The 19,963-nt window shown below is 41.5% G+C and overlaps 1 protein-coding gene across 1 annotated transcript in view; it reads right to left on the bottom strand.

The window, feature by feature from the left end:
* SFMBT2 (Scm like with four mbt domains 2) overlaps nt 1-19,963 on the bottom strand; it is a 209,111-nt gene that overhangs the window by 91,079 nt on the left and 98,069 nt on the right. The window contains exons 5-7 of the mRNA XM_019644530.1: nt 18,333-18,421; nt 16,414-16,660; nt 8,140-8,237 (exon numbers count right to left, since the gene is read on the bottom strand). Of these exons, the coding sequence (XP_019500075.1) occupies nt 8,140-8,237; nt 16,414-16,660; nt 18,333-18,421 (434 nt within the window). The remainder of the gene's footprint in view (nt 1-8,139; nt 8,238-16,413; nt 16,661-18,332; nt 18,422-19,963) is intronic.

The raw sequence follows: 19,963 nt of genomic DNA, 5'->3' as shown, positions 1-19,963 counted from the left end.
AAGTATCCTACCTGAAGGCCAAACTTAGCTACGAATTTTTTTATTGTTGCTGTATTTAGCTGCTGAACAAGAGAAAAAGAAACCAGTCACCATGGAAACCACAACATCACAATCTTTCGAGAGAAAACAGCTCGCTTCCTTTCTTACCCCCCCTTTGGCTGTACCAGATGGAATGAGAAAGAAAAGCCCTTCTCTCTTTGCCACATGTGACATTCTCTCTCTGGCCTTCCATCAAGGTCTCAGGTGCAAAAATACAGAAGAGATTCCCTCCTAAGGGTTAAAGCTACCATCACACTGACAGGTACACGATTCCGAGCTGAAAAGAACTAAAGAAATAACAAGATGCGGACTCTTCAGTGTATTGTGAGCACTGCCTGAGCGCTCTTCACAGGGAAGAAATACGTGCCCAGAATGCCTTTCTTTCTTGAAGTTTGTTTGCTTGTGTTGAAGAAACTAATAATAATGACCACATGCAGCATCTTGATCAATTAGCTTTCTCTCAGCTGCCCCTTCCCTTTGTTTATTAAACTTTAACCTATGAGGAAAGGCAGATGCCATGAACCAAGTATGACAGGCAGCTTGAAACCAGACCAAACTAGATGGAACTCACTGTTTCGCCGTTACTAAAAGCCCTTTATTTACAGATCCCAAGGCTGCCTGTTAGGCATACTAATTCTGGATCTGTTTAACAGATAACCTATGTCAGAGGCTACAGAAATGGAGCTGTGGTAGGGGCACCAAGAGCTGTGTATTTTGTCCAAGTTCTAGATCAGGTACACTTCCGATCCTCTGTGAGTCCTGATGAAGCTAAAAGCTCAGTTACCGTGACCTTGGCTCCCTTTAACCTCCACCACAGCCACAGGTATTGAATGGGAACTGGTTGGGGAGGCAAGAATGCAATGGACCACAGCAAGCATCCGGGGGGGGGGTGCATCTCCCAATGAAAAGCACATCTCTCTTCAGCTCCCAATAAAACGGAAGTAACCGGAAAGCATCAGGTCATCCCTGCCCAACCACATCTCGTGTATTCACAGTTACAATACATACCCCGGGGAAGTGGGTGTGATATCAGAAACGGCAACGCAATGGAGCGCGAAAACCGACCGACTAGAAGGAGGCCCAGCCATTTATTGCCAGTGTTTTCTTCTCATTCTGCAAGCCCATGTATCTCCACAGATCTAGCTGTCTGGTGAGGAAGCAATCTGTAACACCACAGCATCTTATAGTCCATTATCATAAAGACCCAGGGAGATCATCAAAGCCAGACACGCTGAAAAGAACACAGCCCCCACGTGATACTGGTGAGGCAGGAGCAAGTCTTGTCTGCGGCCATTTTCAGCAAAAAGCAAACATTGACATGGCAAGCTCATGAGCAGATTTCATAGAATGGGGTTTTCTTTCATGCTGAGATGTTTTCTTAATTTCAGTTCATCCCTAATATTCTTCGCGGTGCTCTCAACTATTTCCTGTTCTCATCCACAGGCTGACCTGGGGTATTTTTAGCTGATCGTGAAAATACCAGCTTAGCAGTGAATTTACTTGCACTAACAACTGACTCCTTTCTTTCCTTTCTATACATAGCCATCCAACCACTCAGCTTTACTTCATTGAAGTTACATTGATGACCTCCCTGAGTTGTTATTCTTCTAATTTGGTTTTTGTACTTATTTCTTCACCAGTCCGTTCAAGAATTTTTACTGAGTGCTTACTGTGTGTGCCAGGCACTGCTCACGGCCCCTGGGGGGTGGCTCACACATAAAAATAAACAATCTGCTCTTACAGAGCTTACATTCCAGCTAAGGGAAAGAGATCTGATGCAAAAAAAAAAAAAAGGCAAATTAATACAGAGTATGTCTGGGGATAAGCGCTATGAAGAAAAATAAAACAGGAGGTGATGATGATAAAAAGTGCTATATTTATTTTAAAGGGAAGCCTGAGGAGAGGGAGGAAAGAAGCCCTGCAGGTAATTGGGGTGGGGGGTTGGGGGAATCACTTTCCAGACAGACAGGGCATTACTGCAAAGGTCCGAGAAGGAGGCGGGGGGCTTAGTCTTAGAGGGACAGACAACAGGAAGCCAGGGTGCAGCACAGCATATGAGGGCCTGGATCCGAGTGGCAGATGGTGCAGGAACAGGAACATGCAGGACCCTGGACAGCAAACCCTGAGTGGATGACAGACCACCAGACTCACAAGTAAAAGAATGATTTGATCTGAACTTTGTTTCAAAAGAATCACTCTGGCTGCTCTCTGAAGAACACACTGTAGGGCAGCAATGATTATAAGCCGGGGGAAAAGTTCTCAAAAGAATGCAACAGCCCAGGAGAGAGATGTCAGCTTGGATTAGGATGGAGAGAGCAGCTGGGACTAGGGAAGAGTGATGAATTGGGGATAGATTTTGAAGGTAGAGCCAACAGGCTCTGTGGATGGACTGAACGGAGGTGTGCAGGATTAACATAGCAGGCCTGAGACTACGGTCCTTAGAAAGGGCCTGCTTGCAGGGTTAGCCCTGGCTGATATACCTGGGAACACAGCTGATAAACAGTACCCTACACTGATATAAATTTTTTTCCTAAGTATGAGAGTGGCCCACTGTGCTGACACTGTTTTTGCACAAGCCACATGGTTCATACAAAAACCCCTAGTTTCCTTCTGGGAGTCTGGAACTTGGATACATGCTAGGCAAAGCATGCCTACGTGGCCAGCCACCGATAAAAACCCTGGGCACTGAGTCTCTAATGAGCTTCCCTGGCAGACAAAGCTCAGCACGTGTAGACACAACTTGCTGTGGGAGGAATTCAGTCTCCCCTGGGACTCACCAGGAGGGGACTCTTGCAGCTTATGCATCCCATGCGGCTTCTCCCTTTGCTGGCTTTGCTTTATGTTCTTTTGCTATAATTAACTGTGACTGCGAGTGTAACAACACCTGAGCCCTGAGAATCCTGGTGAATTACCAAACCTGGTGCGGATCTGGGGACCCTGGCACAGAGGTGAGAGAGGCAGAGTGACTGCAAGGAGGGAGCCAAGGTTTCTGACCTCAAGTCCCAGTTCTTTATACCTCCCTTCACGCTACTGCAAATCTCTAAGTAGCTTATTTGAAATATCAGGGGCACTGAGATTGTAAACTTTTTTTTAATGACAAACACAAGTTCAAACAAATAGGAGGGAAAGATGGGTGAGTGGGTGGAGCGCAGAGGATTTTTAGGGCAGTGAAAATAATCTGTATGACACAATAATGGCGGATATACGTCATTATACATTTGTGCAAGCTGAGAGGATGTACACCGCCCAGAGCGAGCCTTAATGAAAACTAGGGACTTCAGATGAAAATGATGTGTCAGTGTCGGGTCATCAATTCTAACAAAGGTTCAGCTTTAGTGGGGGATGCTGAGAGTACGGGAGTCTGTGCTGTGTGGGAAGTCTCTGTACCTTCCCCTTAATTTTTCTGTGAACCTAAAATTGCTCCAAAAAGTAAAAAATCTATTTTTAAAAAATGTCAAGCAATTTCTCTTCTTTAAGGGATAAAAATGATTCATGGAGTTTAGTGATATTTCAAATAATGTTCTTTCCCTGAAATTCAAGGCGTGATCATGAATGAAGGAAGCTGGAGGCTACACATCTGTCTAAGGGGAAAAAGCTTGGCTTCAATTAACTGATACACCAGGAACTGCTGTTTCATATTTGTAGATCTTATACATGAGTTATCAGTGAAACTTCTATAATTTAATATTTGCAAACAAGTGCGGTCATAGAGGTAGATTACAATTTAAAAGAACTGCAGAGAATGAAAAGCAACAGTACTTATAGAAAGCTTATGAATGTCTGACATATGAAAAAGTACATTAATTATAATTAGATGCTTAATTTTCAGTCTCTCTTGGCCCTTAATTTTAGCACTTAACTAAATTCCCCCATACCCATTTGTTGTATTTTAGTGAATATTTAAAGTGAATTAGAAACCTGAAATAGTATAGGAATCGCTGGCCAAAAAAAAAACTGAATAAGTCCTGTAAGCACTTCATTTTTTGATGATAGAAACAAACTGAGAGAAACCAATCCTAGTGATTCTTTATGAAGACATAAGTAAAAAGCTTTTGTTGAAACTGGGGTATTTGACTTTGACAATGGGACGTGTCCTAAGTTAATCAAATGATGGCTTGCAAAGGTTACATCTTAAGTTAAAAAAGAAAGCCAAGGAGAGACTGTGCAGACATGCAGTAAAGTCACCTCTATGTACTTACTACTTTTCAAGAGTAAACTAGTATTAATATATGAATTGTTTGGGCAATCTAGTAAGTCTCTAAATAATGAAGCTGGTTTTCAGGGGGAAAAATTATTTCATTATTTTTCAATAAAATGTATTTTTTAAATCCCCTTCACTTTGTTTGGTACCCATTTAATTAATTACTTACCTTTCAACTGAAGGTACATTTAGAAGATTATCTGCATTTTCCAAAAAAGGGAAATCAGAATTCCCAGTAAATTATGGTGTTCAAAAGCTATTCAAAGTGTTCTCTAAAATCCCAGGTAAATGAGTTTGCTTTTGCACTGTTACTGTTTGTATGTATGTAGGAGGGGAATTCTGCATATGAACTGTACTGGGTTGCATTTACAGACATAACTATACAGATGCCAATGTAGATCGGTGAACACATTCTGCCCAATGACAAACACTGCAACTGCATGAGAGCCATCCCATCAAAACACCCACTTTATCTAAAGAGTACAAATAATAAAAAGAATTGTGTTAAAATACTGCCCGTCTCTGTCCAGTAAATGTGTTTAGCTTTGACTTCCGTCGTTCTATTTTTTGCACACTAGAGAATACCGCTCACTGATGCTTCTACAAACTTGAGAGGAACAGAAAATTTCTTGTTTTTATGAAGTGAAGTAACTACTAAGAGAGTTTGAATCTCATCGTATGCACCCCCCGCCCCATATAATTTCTCTGCACTTAATTAGCTCTGTGTAAGTAGAATAACTCAGTGGAGAATACTATGACATGATATCTTAAATTACTGCACACACATGAAATGTGGTTGCACTGGGCTGAATAGCCCCAAAAAATTCATGTCCCTCCAGAGCCAGAGAATGTGACCTGATGCAGGAATTGTTCTTTGCAGATGTCATCAAGTTAAACTGAGATCCTACTGCATTATCATGGATGTGCCCGAATTGAATGATCGGTGTCCTTACAAGTAAAGGGACATCTGGAGAGACACACAGAGAGGTCATTTGAACGTGAAGGGCAGGGACAGTTACAAGCCACCAGCCATGAGATGCTAAGGCCAGCAGGCCACCACCAGAAGCTAGGACAGACTCATGACAGCGTTTGTCCCTCAGCCCTCAGAGGGAGCAGCGCCTTGCTGACACCTTCATTTTGACTTCTAGCCTCCAAAACTAGGACAGAATAAACTTCAGTTGTTTTAAGCCACCCAGTTTGTGGTAATTTATTACAGCAGCTTAGGAAATGAATACAGTGATTATTCTCATGATTTCAAAATTAAATGTATAAATGTTAACTCCATACAAAGCAAAGTTAAGAAACTAAAACTGCCCATTTCTTTTCCACCAAATGAAAATAAGAGAAAATATTTCTAAAAGTACCACACAAGCTTTAAGAAAACATAACTTTCAATTCAACCAATGTTTTATATATTAAGTGCCTATTCCTTGCAGGCCCTGTGAAAAAAATAGAAAATATTCAGCATCTACTCTTAAAGCAACTATTAAGTATGAATAAAATATTGAGTACGATGATAATTCTCAGGTACTTCATCAAAATAATAGTCTAAATTTAAACAGAAAGACATTTAAGTGTGGGAAGAAAGTAACTATATTTGTGAAAATGTAAACAAATTATTAAACCCTAGAAACAGGTCAACAGGCTTTTGCAGAGAGTAGCTGTTCAATACATGTTTAATAAATTAGTAAATTTTCAGTAAAAAATATATTAGGGTTATTAATGTTTACACCTTCTGAGGCTTAGTATTCATAGTTCTAAATAATAAGTCTGCATACAAACTGTCAGTTAAGGATGAGGGTAGAACAAAGACATCACTCGAAGTGAGAAGAAATGCTGCAGGCCACCATCACTAAGATGGCTTCTCACCTTTCCTCGCCTTTGTCACCTGAGGTCAGAATGCCAAAGCAAGACAGACCAAGACTGTAAGCATCTGGCTCATTTTGACCACATACTAAACAACTCCTGGTCCCTGCTCTTGGTCCAGCTGCCTGGAGCAGATGAGAACGCTCAATTCCCTGCACAGAAATGTGCCTGGGGCTGTTTCTGGAACTGGCGTAAGGCCATAAACGCTGAAAATATAAACCAACCGACTCCTGTCCATCTTTCTAAGGGATGTCCAGTACCTGCAGTCCATGCTACAGCTTGGGCAGATGACCTGACTGTGATCCCTGTTATTCTTAAGAGCTCTTAGCTCATGACTTCACCTACCCAGTTCTCTTGCGGACTCTAAAGAGAAGTGAAGCCAGCTGCTGACCCCAGACACCGTACAGCCATCTTCCCCTCAGAAGAGCAGGAAAACGGCCTCTCCTAAAATAATTAGGATTGTGCTTGCGTCTTATTTTGTCAGAAGCAATTAAATTTAGGAAAACATACACAGGTGGTAACACTACAAAGAGAAGCAAGGAAATGATTATCGCAAAAGTTATGGTACCAGTGACCCTGGCAGACCCAGGGGACAGGATCAGGGACCAGCGAAGTGGAAGGGTTCTAAGAGACGGGCAACTTCCCACGTCTAGACTGAAGGGAGGGTATTTGTCTTTTCACTCTAGTACTCTTTAAAACCCTTACATGTGTATGATATATTTCTAAACAAAAATTATTTTTCTCAAGGGTGAGGGACATAATCATATTTGTACACTGAAAATATTATTAAGGCCACCAGAAAGACTGTGATGGGGGTGGAGAGGATGAAGAGGCAGTGTAGGCAGACAGGTTACAAAAGAGCAAATGCTGTTTTTCTTTATTATTATTGTTTTTTTGCAGGGGGAAGATAGTATGAGAAGAGGGAGGGAGGAAAGAAGGAGGAGGGAAGATGAGAGGAGTGAGAAGTATTTGGTCAGTTAGCAAAACCAAACAAAATGCCCAAGATAAAGTTCCTTGTCAGTGATCCCTGTTGCTAACATGGTATTTATACTGTTCCCCAACTACAGTAAGTTCAAAATACTGTAAAAGCCATCACTCCATTCATCTTCAGAACGTAATTATATAACTAGTTTCAAAAGAGGTCTTTCTAAGCCCAGCGTCACCAGCCAGGAAAGTGCCCCACACAGGAAGGTTCCGGATTTGCCATGACAGGTTAAAATGCCGAGCGAGGGCTTCTGCATAAATAAACTTCAGGACGCCAATGCCCCCAGCCCAAGCCTTAAGCTCACACTGCACGTGGTACCTAAACACCCGCTTTAATTTCACCTCCCATATGAAACTTTCCAGCCCTCTCGGGACTGGAAAGTGTATGTCAATCATCTACAATCACATTTAGCGCTCCAGCAAATGAACTGGGTGGTGCAGCTCTCCCACACATTCGGGTTCCAAAGAACTGGTTTTATGATTTCCTTTGGCCCAAATGGATCATTCCTGTCCAGAACTTAACATGCTACTTCATGTAAGTTTTAAGCATAATTTTTAAAGTGTTAAGAACCTGGCAATCCATTTCGGTGGCGGTATGTTTCTTCTATACTCTATTATGAGCAGCCAGAAGAAGGCCTAATATCCAATAGATACTCATACAAGTTTCTTGAGCCATCAAGGAAACTGAACCATCAGGAAAAAGCATCATGTTCTATTATTTTTACCAAACAAGTATCAAAAATAGACTTTGCATATTTTCTTTTGTTTCTTCCGTTCGGAGTAAGGAAGTGAAAATGAGATTTCTACAATAATCCATTATGGAGAAAAACAGTAAACCTAAAAACGTTTCATCTGTCTCCTGTAATATGAGTCTCTGTGAAGATTACAAAACATGACAAAATGGAACAGATAACATTTTCAACATTTGAAATGGAAACTGGCCAAGGAGGTAGCTTTTTCAAAGATTGGGAAAAGATTTGATGTAGGAAACTTTTTACACAGTATATTCTTGACAAGAGTAGACAAACTGCTATCAATACACTTCTTACCTTAAATACTTCCATTGGAAGAGGAAACTTTGCAGCGTCAATAAGGGATCTTTCCAGAGCACATTTCCACTCAGAGGCCATCTTCAAAGGATAGATTTCTGTATCAACAGCAAACCACATAAGAGTTTAAGGACTAAAATGTTCTACTGGGTGGTTCTTTCTTGAGTTTTATCTTCCTGGGACTTTATAATAAGCCAGCACGCTCAGCAACCGTAAGAACTCACACCCTGCCTGCCATAAAAGACCACCTGCTAAAGGGATTTTTCTGAAGTTAAATAGCAACTTGGGATTCTGCTTTCAGAAATGAAGAATAAACTTAATAGGGCTCTTCTTCAGGGAACATTTGCAGGCATTCTGTTGGCATTCTGTAGGTAATTTAACAGTATAAATCACATTAGCAACATCTTCAGTCATCCACTGCCCCAAATTCTATATATTACCTGGGAAGTAATATCCACTGATGAAGAACTTACTATCTGATAAATTGCTAAACTAGAAACAGCTCTTCTCTGGCATTTTCAGTTATTACAGCATTATTTTTCACTAAATCTCTAGGCTCACATATGCTAAAAATAGTCCATGTAAGTCAGATAGTTATTAAAAGGTAAATTAAAATTTGCCAACCAAGTTTATTATTTACACTTGAAATGTTGCTAACACACCACGTGTAGCCCATACTTTTCCCGCGGTGGTGGGGGGAGAGGGATTTACGAGTGGAGGTTACACGGTCCGAATACACAATTAAAAGAAAAAAATTGGTTGAGCACGGTGTGTTGTACACCGATTGCTGACACTGCAGGGGAATTTTACTATCTGATCTCAACAGATTTAAGACCTTATCAAAACAGGATTTGCAGAAGCACTCACTCTGAAGTAGATATGTTTATACCGTCCTTATATCAACCCCAGATCCCTCAGACAGACAGTTTGGGTATGAATATGAATCTAAGTACAGTCGAAAGGCAACTTGAAACCTCTGGGGCTATATTTTTAATTTCTTGCATGTCTGCTCTTTAGCATGGAGCCATATATTACGATCCTCAGCGCTTCTTGAACTTGAAGCCCCTGTGTTTTAGCAGTTTATTTACTTAGTAGTCTTTGCAGACTACTATAATTATGGCAGCCGAAAGATGCTGCCACAACTAGCCAAGTCACCAATGCTTTGCCTCCTCCACTCACTGTCAGTTACATAAAGACACAGGAAGAGTCATTAATGACTAAATAGGCTCCCCGTGTGTATATTGCCTAGAATCCTTTCCAGCATTTCATTTACACTCTTCTACCTCTGGGAATGTTTTTTCCAATCTGGTATTTCTATGTTAGACCAAGAATAGAATGTGATTCTTCTTAGTAGTGACTACCATATTTGCGAGAACACAGTGGGGCCCCAATAAATACTCTCTATAGAGAATAAGTGAATGGTCCCTCCAACATCCCAGGTGGTGCTGAGAACAACCCAATGGGGTGCTGAGAAGAAGTTGCTTATCAAAGAAGGAAGAGGGACCAGGTCATGGAGCCCTACAAATTGTCCCATGAAGGGTAGAAGGGTCCGCTAGAATGTCCCAGTGGTTCAGCCCAGCATCAAAATCTCAGTGAAGGGGGAAGCAATTGTGAGGACTCCAGAGGGCAAAAGTCAGAGGACACCAAGTGCAGCTGTCTAAAAGGGGCCGGCGGTTAGGGACACGCAAGAGCCTGGCCCTCCTGAGGAGACAAGAACAAACTGGCTTTTCCAGGGATCTGGAAGTCTAATAGGAAGTTCCACCTTAGCATGGTAGCGAAAGGAGAACTGAGTCACAAGAAAGGGTGGCAATTTCCAAAAGCCAAGACCAAAGGGAGGATCTGAATACATAAACGTGAGAAAAGGGGAAGAAAAGGACCACTGTGTGGGCACCTTGAGGCCCTGCGGCCTGTCACTGAGGTCTCTGGGGATGGGAGGACAGACAGGGAAGAGGGTAAAAGAACAGTGGTTATCGCTCAAGAGTGCGAGCTCTGAGCAACAGTGGTTCGAGTCTTGGCCCGAGCTGAGCTGCCACTGAGCTGCCAACAGGTGGCAGGGGATGGCTCAAAAAAAAAAAAAAAAGAACAGTGGTTAAAGAAAACTACGCAAAGCAGGAACAATGAAAGCCCCAAATGACCAAGGTTAGTTCCAAACTATCAGAACTGAGGGAGGTGATGTGCAGACCCCAAGTCACCACAGAGAGTTGAGCCCTCATTCACCTGGTGCCATCTGTCACCCACGAAACCAGAGACAAATGTAACTAGAAGCCCAGTACAAAGAACTGAATGTTTGCATCACCCCCCAATACCTATGTTGAAACCCTAACCTCCAATGTGATGGTGTTAGGAGGTGAGGCTTTTGGTAGGTGATGAGATCATGAGGGTGGAGCCCCTACGAATGGGATTAGTGTCCTTATAAGAAAGACCCAGAGAGCTTCCTTGCCCCTTCGCTATATGACGACACAGTGAGAACACGGCCATCTATGAACCAGGAAATGAGGCCTCACCAGACAATGAATCTGCCGGTGCCTGACCCTGGGCTTCCAGGCTTCAGAACGGGGAGAAATAAATGTCTGTTCTTTATAAGTACCTCGTCTGTGGTATTCTGATCTAGCAACCAGACAGAATGGACCAAGACATCCAGGTGCCACGTGATTTTTGCCTGTATCCTACAATCTTATTCTTGATCTTCTTTCTGAGGATATTAAATCCTAACATGGAATTTAACCCCATGGCAAGGCACACTTCTTTTCTTAAAAGGTGAAAATCAAGTGCAGTTTTGTCGGGGATGCTCAACTTAACCTGCAAAAGCTAAACACCTAGTGGTTTGAGTAAGCAGAGAACAACATTCCATATGTGTGTCATTAGACAAGAGGCACTTGGTTATGCTGACAAGTTTGTGGACAATAAATAATCACCATTAAAAGAACATAAAACAGGGCCGGTCAAGTGGCTCAGTTGGTTAAGAGCTTGCTCAACAGTTTGAGCTCTGAGCAACAGCAGTTCGATTCCCGGCCCAAGCTGAGCAGCCGCTGAGCTGCCAAAAGGTAGCAGGATGGCTCAACTTAAAAAAAAAAAAGAACATAAAACATTTTCTAAAAATGATCGTGTTGCAAGTAATTTAACAGAGTGTATCGTATCAACTTCTATTTGTGGGGAAGTACTACGCAATTAAAATCTGTCCTGCTTCATCTTTAGAAGCCTCAGTGAGAATGAGGTGACTTCCTTTTGTGTAAGCATTTGGCTGGCTGATTCACGGTAAGCGCTACAGGAAGCAGGAGTGTACAAAATTGTCACCTCACAGCCTCAGAGCAAAGAAGTCCTCCAGGAGTGATCCTTTCTTTTCATGCACATCCAAACCTCTACCCCTTCCTTCCCCACCTGGTGCTGACCGGTGAGGAAAGACTAATCTATGTTTATCAACAGACATCAGAAAGTGTTATGGACTGAATGTTTGCATCCTCTCAAAACTGATGTGTTGAAGCCGTACCCCTAATATGATGGTATTTGGAGGTGGGCCTTTAGGAGGTAACTTGATTAAATGAGGTCACAAGGGTGGGGCCTAATGATGGGACTGGTGCCTTTAACAGAAGAGACCAGAAACAGGACTCTCTCTCTCTCTTTTGCACCCCCCCCGACCCGCCCCTGTACACACAAAGAAGCCATGTGAGGCCACAGAAGGTGGCAGCCTACAAGCTAGGAAGAGAGCACTCACCAGAACCCAACTGTGCTGTCACCCTAATCTTTGCCTTCCATCCTCCAGAGCTGAGAGAAAATAATTCATGTTGTTTAAGCCACTCAGTCTATGGCATTTTGTTATGCCAGCCCAAGCTGACCAGTACAGAAAGCCAACAGCTCTTTCTGAACAAATAAACAGTTCAAACAGGAAGCATTTAAGTTAGATGCAGAAACTTCCTAACTTTGGGAGCTATCTAAAATAAGAAAGAAAAAGAAAAAAAAAAGTTGACAAAGATTTAAATATATACTGTGGGTGCCAAAAAAGTGCATACAAGTGGGCACTTTGGTCAGTGTTGCTCAAGCAGTAGTTCGCCGTAATCAGAAGTGTCTGGACGCTGATGGGAACCACTTTGAGCACCTTTGTAATTGCAGAAGTCAAACGTGACTTATATTCATGTTTTGTTATCAGTATATATTGAGTATTACAATTAATATAGTTAGTTTTTTTCCTTCCTTAAAATGTGTATACAGTTTTTTGGCACCCGCTGTATATATTTGTGTGTGTGTGTGTGTGTATCTATATACATATATATGGAAAAATAAATTTCAGAAATAGAAATGAAAAAAAATCTCAAAAAGTTTCATCTCCTTAGCTTCTGAAAGAATATACATTAATACCTTGGTTTGCGAGCATAATTCATTCCAGAAACAAACTACTCGTATTGCAAAACATCGCTCATTTACCAAGTTAAAATGTATTAGAAATGTTTGCTCGTCTTGCGGAACACTCGCAAACCACGTTACTCGCAATCCAAGGTTTCACTGTATAAGACTATCTTGCTTCCTAAATATCCATACATATGAAAGCAGGTAGGGCCTCTAAATGACCCTTGACCTCAATGACTTAAGTTTTTTAGAAAACTAAACATAACCATAACCCTCTAACTGCAGATTGAATACTTAGAAAATGCCAATCATTTGCAGTGCCTTATAACACTCAGGAGCACAGTAAACAGAATTATCTCCATTTCACAGATAAAGAAACTGAGGTTCAAAGAAGTAGAGTCACCTGCCCAGGGGCCTGGTTAACTAGTGACAGAAGCAGAGGCAGCAGCTAACTTGGACCCTGACGCCAAGTCCATGTTCTTTCTCCTTTGCCATGTTTCTCAAGTTTGAGTCACACATGGACGCTTGTAAAAGAACAAAAACTTTTCAAGAGTTGCACAGACCATATTCCTGTGCATCCCACATGATCTGGGTGGGTGCTAAACAACAGATCCCATCAACGAAGAGCATTTCTACTTGCTCTGACCCTATTTTCAAAAGCTCCGCTAACACATCGGGGCAAAGAGGGCAGCACAGCCCTCACCATTTCAGTGTCTTCACTCTGGGCCTTCCCTCCAAACTGCCTTGTCAATTATTGAGCCCTTGGAAGGTGAATTTGTCTGGTTCCTTCCTTCTCCATAGACATACCCAACGTCGTCTTCGGTCAATTCCTATCAGTCAAATATTGACGGAGCACCTACAACGTGCCAGCAGTGAAGGAGGCACAGACTGACAGTCAGAGCGGGTAGTAAAAGCGACTCATAAAAGGTGTGAATGAAGTGATGGAGTGGGCCATGCCAACAGCATTCCAAAACAGGGGCCATGTTTAGTAAGCTCAAGGAACAGAGGAGGCCAATTCCCTGCAAATCAATGAGTGGAGCGTGTTGGGGATACACGATTGGACAGAGAGCTCTACAGCCTGCCTTCCATTCAACACTGAAGAAAAGGCCTCTCCTGGTAAAGCTTGAATCACTGCGGACCTTAGGAAGCTACCGGCCCCTTCTGTGATGACCTGCATTTTACCATGTTCTATTCCCTGACCCTTTCTTCACTGATGCTGGATTCAACCTACTCCATCGACACCTGCGTGACACCTTGACAGCCGTGTGTGTGAGTCAAATGGGGTGACTTCTTTCCCTCTCTCTATCCTCCCCGGCCCAGGTGATTTCCTCCAATTTGTGACAGGAAAAAAAAAAAAAGGCACAATGACTCTAGGTTTGTCACTGGTGGACGGTGTAAAATCCAGCACCGTTTCCTCGAGTTTTGAAGACTACCTTCCTAACTCTTTGCTACTGCCTATTTCTCTTACCTCTATTTGCACTGAACAGTGGAGAAATATTGGGCCCTTTAAAAAGTAAAAAGAATAAGTGAAACTAAAGGAAGGGCTGTGAATATTTTTATCAGTGGTGACGGTGTGGGTGGGGTGCACAGCAGAGAAGATACAGAAAGCAGGGAGAGCTCACAAGGGCTTATCTCCAAGTGTGCCTCCCCGCCCCCAAGCCCTTCCAACTGCTTCTCACCACCAGTAAATGCTCAACACTCTGTGTTTCTTTAAGGATACTGGGGAATTAAAAAAAAAAAAAGGAGCCTAATATTTTCTATGCAAGTCTGAAATTTTATTCCCACCTGTGTATCAGTTAAGGAAACAGCACCACCATCTACATTTTACAAGTCACTCTGGGACTTGAAATTAATTTACACAAACCCAGAGTACTGGGTTCTGATCCCACGTGTAAGACACGGGAAATAAATGCCTCCTGGGTGTTGTTCTGCGAACAAGGTAACTAACAGATTCCAGTTTTCATCTTGTAATTACCGCATGTCAACAGCTGAAAGTCACATTTGGAGTGTCCTGTAGCATTTTGTTTTCTTCTTCCTGTATGCAACCTTTCTTGCTACAATTTAAAGGTTCAGAAAATAGCTTCTTGATAAGTAATGCCTTTCCCAAAGTCTTTAAGGGACTGCCATGAACTCTTCAGTGACACAGACAACTCATGCCCAGAAAATTACTAAGTAAACGCAATTTATTCTTATCTTATACAGACATCAAATTATGTAAAAGAGAGAGAGCGCTCCTATGCAAATATTTCCTAAGTTTCTACCTTGACATTTTCCAATCTCACTTCTGAGTCCCCTGATTTCATGGGAAAGGAACAATTCAGAGAACCTATGAAGCCACGAGTCATCCTTTGCTTTGCTATAAATTGTTACACTGGCATGTACAGGTTTCTCCTGAAATTTATAAAGCAATTAGGTACTAAGCTGAGATTTATACACCCAACTTTCCACACAAAGTAAATTTCTCCTGCCACGTTATGAATCCCAGGGCAAACATGAGCTTAGATCTTTCCTCACGGTGCTGACAAGCCCTTTGTTTGTCATCAAAGTCCCCAATTATTCAGGGTATAAATGGATTTCTTGGCTGCTTCTCAAAACGTTGACAACAATAATACTCATAAAATACCATGTTACATGTCTATACCCCTGTCAAATTCAACACAAGTGAAAACACATGAGCCCCAGAACCAGGAAGCTTTTCAATTAAAGCCTGTGAGTGACAGAAAAAGGAAATATAACTTCTCAGCTTCATTTACTTAAGACTAACAATGGCAGCTAATATGGGAGGAAACACTTCTGGCAACTTTAATAAAGCAAAGAGCTAAATCTTTGCTTCCAAAAGACCGATGAAATTGACCAGAATGAAGATCAGGAATTTCTAGAAGAAATGAGGACTTCTTCCTTGGCGTCTGCAATGCTATAAGAATCCATCGTTTTTGTTCAGCGGCTACCCATCAAAAGCTTGGTAAGGTTGGTAAGGCCAGTAAAGGGGAATAGAAGAGAATGGGCAAGAGGCCTGGAACTTAATTGCAGTGCATCCCCTACACGCTGAGTGGCCTTGGACAAGTACCTTAACCCCAGTTTCAATGTTCTCTGCTGTAAAAGAAAGTACACCAAACATGCAGCACTTTTTTAGAATCAAAATAAACACAGCGGATGTAAAACCACCTCGCACATAGTAAACATTCAAGAGCAGTTACTTTGTAAACACTGAGATTACTGCCCAGTGAGGTATGTCAGAAAGCATAATGCACTATTTCTATCCAATTAAATCTAGGGAAAGTCACTCGACAGAACATTTGAAGCTAATTAAAATCTTTGATGTGCCAGGGAAAAAAAGCATGATGATTTTTTTTCTCTTCGCCTTTTCCAGGTCAAAACAGACTATATAGAATGAGAAGCATTTGGTTTGGATATTTGGATGGATGGATGGATGGATGGATGGATGGATGGATGGATGGATGGTTAGATAGATGGATGGATACATGGATGGATGGATATAGATGGATGGATGAACAGATATATAGAGAGAAGGATGGATGGATGGATGGATGCATGCATGCATGCATGAATGGATGGGCAGATGTGAGATTGTGGAACCTCCTTGTAAGACTATCAAAATCCCTAAAGAAAAGGGGAGAAAATGACCAATTCCCAATCTATTATGTCTTTCATTTTTGAACCAGTGATTCCACAGGAACTAAATCAACTTCTCCACAGCCTCCAACACAACTTTCTCCTTTTAGAGCACTATTAATTGAGGTGTTGGGTTTTATTCTCTATAGAAAGTATTCTAAAGTTAAAATGCTTAATATTCACATACTCGCATGTACAAGATACAACAGAGCTCATAAATTTTTCCAGAGACACATCCAGGAAAATATGATTACATCTTTTTCCAAAACAATTCACAGCAGCGAAAGCTTTGGCCCTTACCTGAAGGTGGGTCCATTCTGTATTTATTCTCTTGACACCAACCAACTGGTCGAAGTCTGTAATCCAAGTAAAACAACCACTGGTCATAGGATTCAGTGTCCTCCAATCCCACATAGCGAAGGCGTAATCTTCCTCCAACATTTTCAATCACACTAACTATCCAGTACTGAAAAGGGTTCTGAGAATCCTGAAGTTCTATTAAGGAATCAACTGTAATGAGGTCTATAGGGCCTTTCCCTCGCAGAGGCTGTTTAAACAGAAGCAAAACTCCTTATTTTAAACTTTATTTTAAGGTTCTCATGGAAACAGATGACAGCAGAAGATAATATTTTTTCACACCATCATCCAAGCTATTGGCAAACAGTCTGGTGTTTCCCCCCACCCCCCACTCTTCCATTTGCCCAACTCTGTATCCAACCACAAAAACCACAAGTCAATAGAAAAATAACAGTTTGTGCTAAGTTCTCACCAAACAAATCACCCTTCCCAGATAAAATTGTATTTCTTAAAAATGAGTGTGCTTTTAAGAAGAGTTATACCCAAATTTGCCTCGAGCTAGAAAAGATGTGGTAGCAAAATGTCTACTTTTGCAATAGACAGATATATCTAATGATATGGGGCTATAAGTTTCTACCAGACTCAACAGACATGTTATCTTACAATGGCCACTGCTGTAATAATCAAGACCCTCTTGTACTTTGATTATGTGCATAAAACATGGATATGTGTAGATGACATATCTAGTACACATTAATGATATCTACTAAATTAGACTATTATGTAAAGTTATTTGTACACTGAACCCAATAGTTGGTTTACAGCATATATGTAATTACTGCCCCATCTAAGCGACCTTCTTAGCATATGCTCACATATGAAAAGGGTGTTTGTTCAGCCAGCATTATAGGCAAATATGTTAAAAAAACAACAAACAAAATCCTAACAGAGGAAGACAATTTGTCCTTTTGAAAGGGTGACCAACCATCATTTTGATTTGTTAACCAAACAATTAAAGTAGTAGCCATTAAAATAAACAAATACACCAGGCAAAATCTTCACAAAAGCAAACCCAATAACCCAATATATTAGACAGCGGTGTTCTAAAGTATCAATATCTTTTATGAGACAAAAGAAACTTTGGTTCAGGTTAAGAGAATAAAGATATTGTCAAAATCCACACTGTATTCTTTGTTATTCATTGTGTTTCCCCCTCTGCGAGGGGCATTCTTCAAACAGATTTGGTAGCTCAATAATTATGACACAGTACATTTCTCTTCCTGTTCTATTATGTAGAGTAAGATTAAAATGCTTTATCCTAAAATTATTTTCAAATGAACCATCAAAATTTCAGATTAAACTTTTTTTTCAGTATCTTAAAATTACCTTAGTCATATTTAAATATGTTTAGCCATTTATTCTCTTGTTTTTATAAGAGAGGTTAATTCAATTGTTACTTAACAACATGTGTTTAAATCTTGGGGTTATGCATCCAGAATGCGATAGTTAACCATTTATCAGTATATTCCAAGACTATCCTAGAGCATAATTATATACACTTAGTTGTCAACTACACAAAACAGTTATTAGACAGGATTTGTTTTATATTCACTCATGTAGGATAGAGGTTTCAACGTACAGGACAGCGGGAAGATGTTCCAACATATTATTAGGTAAAAATGTGTTCACATGAGAGCAAATTTCCCATCTATTGATCGTACCACAGACAAAAATTCCCAAATGCCATTAGAATCAGTAACCTAAGCAGCTCAGGAAAAAACAGGAAGTTAGGCTCTCTGGACATAGATACCTGTGTGTACACAGGTACCTGCAGAAGGATATATGCAAAGGTGCCGTCAGGTTTCAGCTCATGTAACTGTGATGCTTCAGACATAGAATAGCTGTATAACAACAATACATACACCTTCCAGGAGGTTGGCGGGTGCTGTCCGGGAACCAGTCAAATCACGAATGAGAAATTCTGTCCAGTCTGTGTACTTTTCTTTGATGGCTGTTGAGACAAAGGCAAAACAAAACAAAACAAACAAAAAAACTTCAGCATAGCAGTAGAAAATCAAATAAACTTAAAATCACAGTACTTTTCTGTATATATGCGTTGTTTCAATACTTCTCTTCATTTCAAGCACCGTGCGTAAGTATGTACTAAAAGTGCGACAACGAAATCTGTCAACGATGGGTGACTTCACACCTCCCAGTGCCTAGGTGTTGTTGGGCATCAAGGAGATTAAAAAAAGGATGCTCTGAAGTCTTACAACCTATTCAGAAACTTTTGTGAACAACCAAGATATTGTGAGGTATGTAGTTCAGGGGTTTCCAAGAAAAGAGATCAGTGAGGACTAGAAGAATCAGAGATATTTCCCAGGTGGGAAAATAAAACCGGGCTCTGAATGATGTAAGAAGTTTACACAGGTAGAGAAGAGGGAGACGGGCTTCTCAGACTGAGAGGAACAGCCTCTGCTAATGAGAGTGATGACGTGAGGGAGGAGATGGAGGCAGACAGAGCGGTCCCAGCACAGAACACTGGGAAATAATGCTACGTGGTAGAACAAAACTATGGACAGCCCAGAAAATCAGCCAAGACGTTTAACAAATAGGAACTCACTGCATAAAATGAATCTGGCAATAGAAGAAAGGTTTGAATGGAAACAAGAGGCTAATGGCAGGAAAAGCACGGTAGATGCTACCACAGGTAACTATGTACAAAAGTGACAGGGCCCAAAACAGGGCTGACAGCTCTGTGAATAAGGAAGGAATGTGTCAGAGACATCTTTTGGAAAAAGAAGTATCAGACCTCGGAGGCCAACATTCTACATGTGCTTAGAATGCAAGATCTGCGGAAAATATAACTTCTTGCATATCTCCCAAGCTATAGATTTTCAAAGCCTTCAACAGGTTGCAACCGCATCCAGGAAGACGCTGAGCCTTCCCAGGGCACCGCAGGGTTCACAAACCTAGCAACAGGCGAGCAGCACGCGTGCCGGGATCCCCATCCACCCAGGGCGATTCTGACCTTCACAGCACGTGACAAGCCCGTGGGCCTGGGCACCACCCGGTATATCCAATGCTTAGCCTTTGTGAAAGGTTCCAGGCATGAGTGGTGTGTAGATGGTTTAGATGTTTCAAAAGCATGATTCCTAGCTGAAACCTAAAGGAACAGTTATTACAAAAGCACACCAGGCCATAGTGGTGGGGTGGGAAAAGTGACATCATGGCGTAGGGTGGATCTGGGTTCTGTGGTGGGCTCTGTTATCGCTGGTTATGGGACTATGAGCAATTTATTCAACTCATCAATATAATGGTGCTAACGACGTTTTGCTTATAGGATGCTACAAGGACTAAAGAACACATGTATGTGCATAAAATATAACTATCTATAAACATGAGGTTAAACCAATGGAGTGAGGGGAGACGGAGCCTGGGAAGTGTTCTGACTACAGGCATCCTGTTAAATGCTGTGATTTTCAGTCCCACGAGGGCCCCCCACCCACCTGGCATTCAAAGTCCCCAGCCTGCTAGACCCCCTCAGCTGCAG

The sequence above is a fragment of the Hipposideros armiger genome, unplaced genomic scaffold (genome assembly GCF_001890085.2).
Source record: "Hipposideros armiger isolate ML-2016 unplaced genomic scaffold, ASM189008v1 scaffold_88, whole genome shotgun sequence".
In the NCBI taxonomy this organism is placed as follows: Eukaryota; Metazoa; Chordata; class Mammalia; order Chiroptera; family Hipposideridae; genus Hipposideros; species Hipposideros armiger.
The sequence above is the reverse complement of the archived record's forward strand: the minus strand, read 5'-3'. Positions and strand labels throughout refer to the sequence as shown.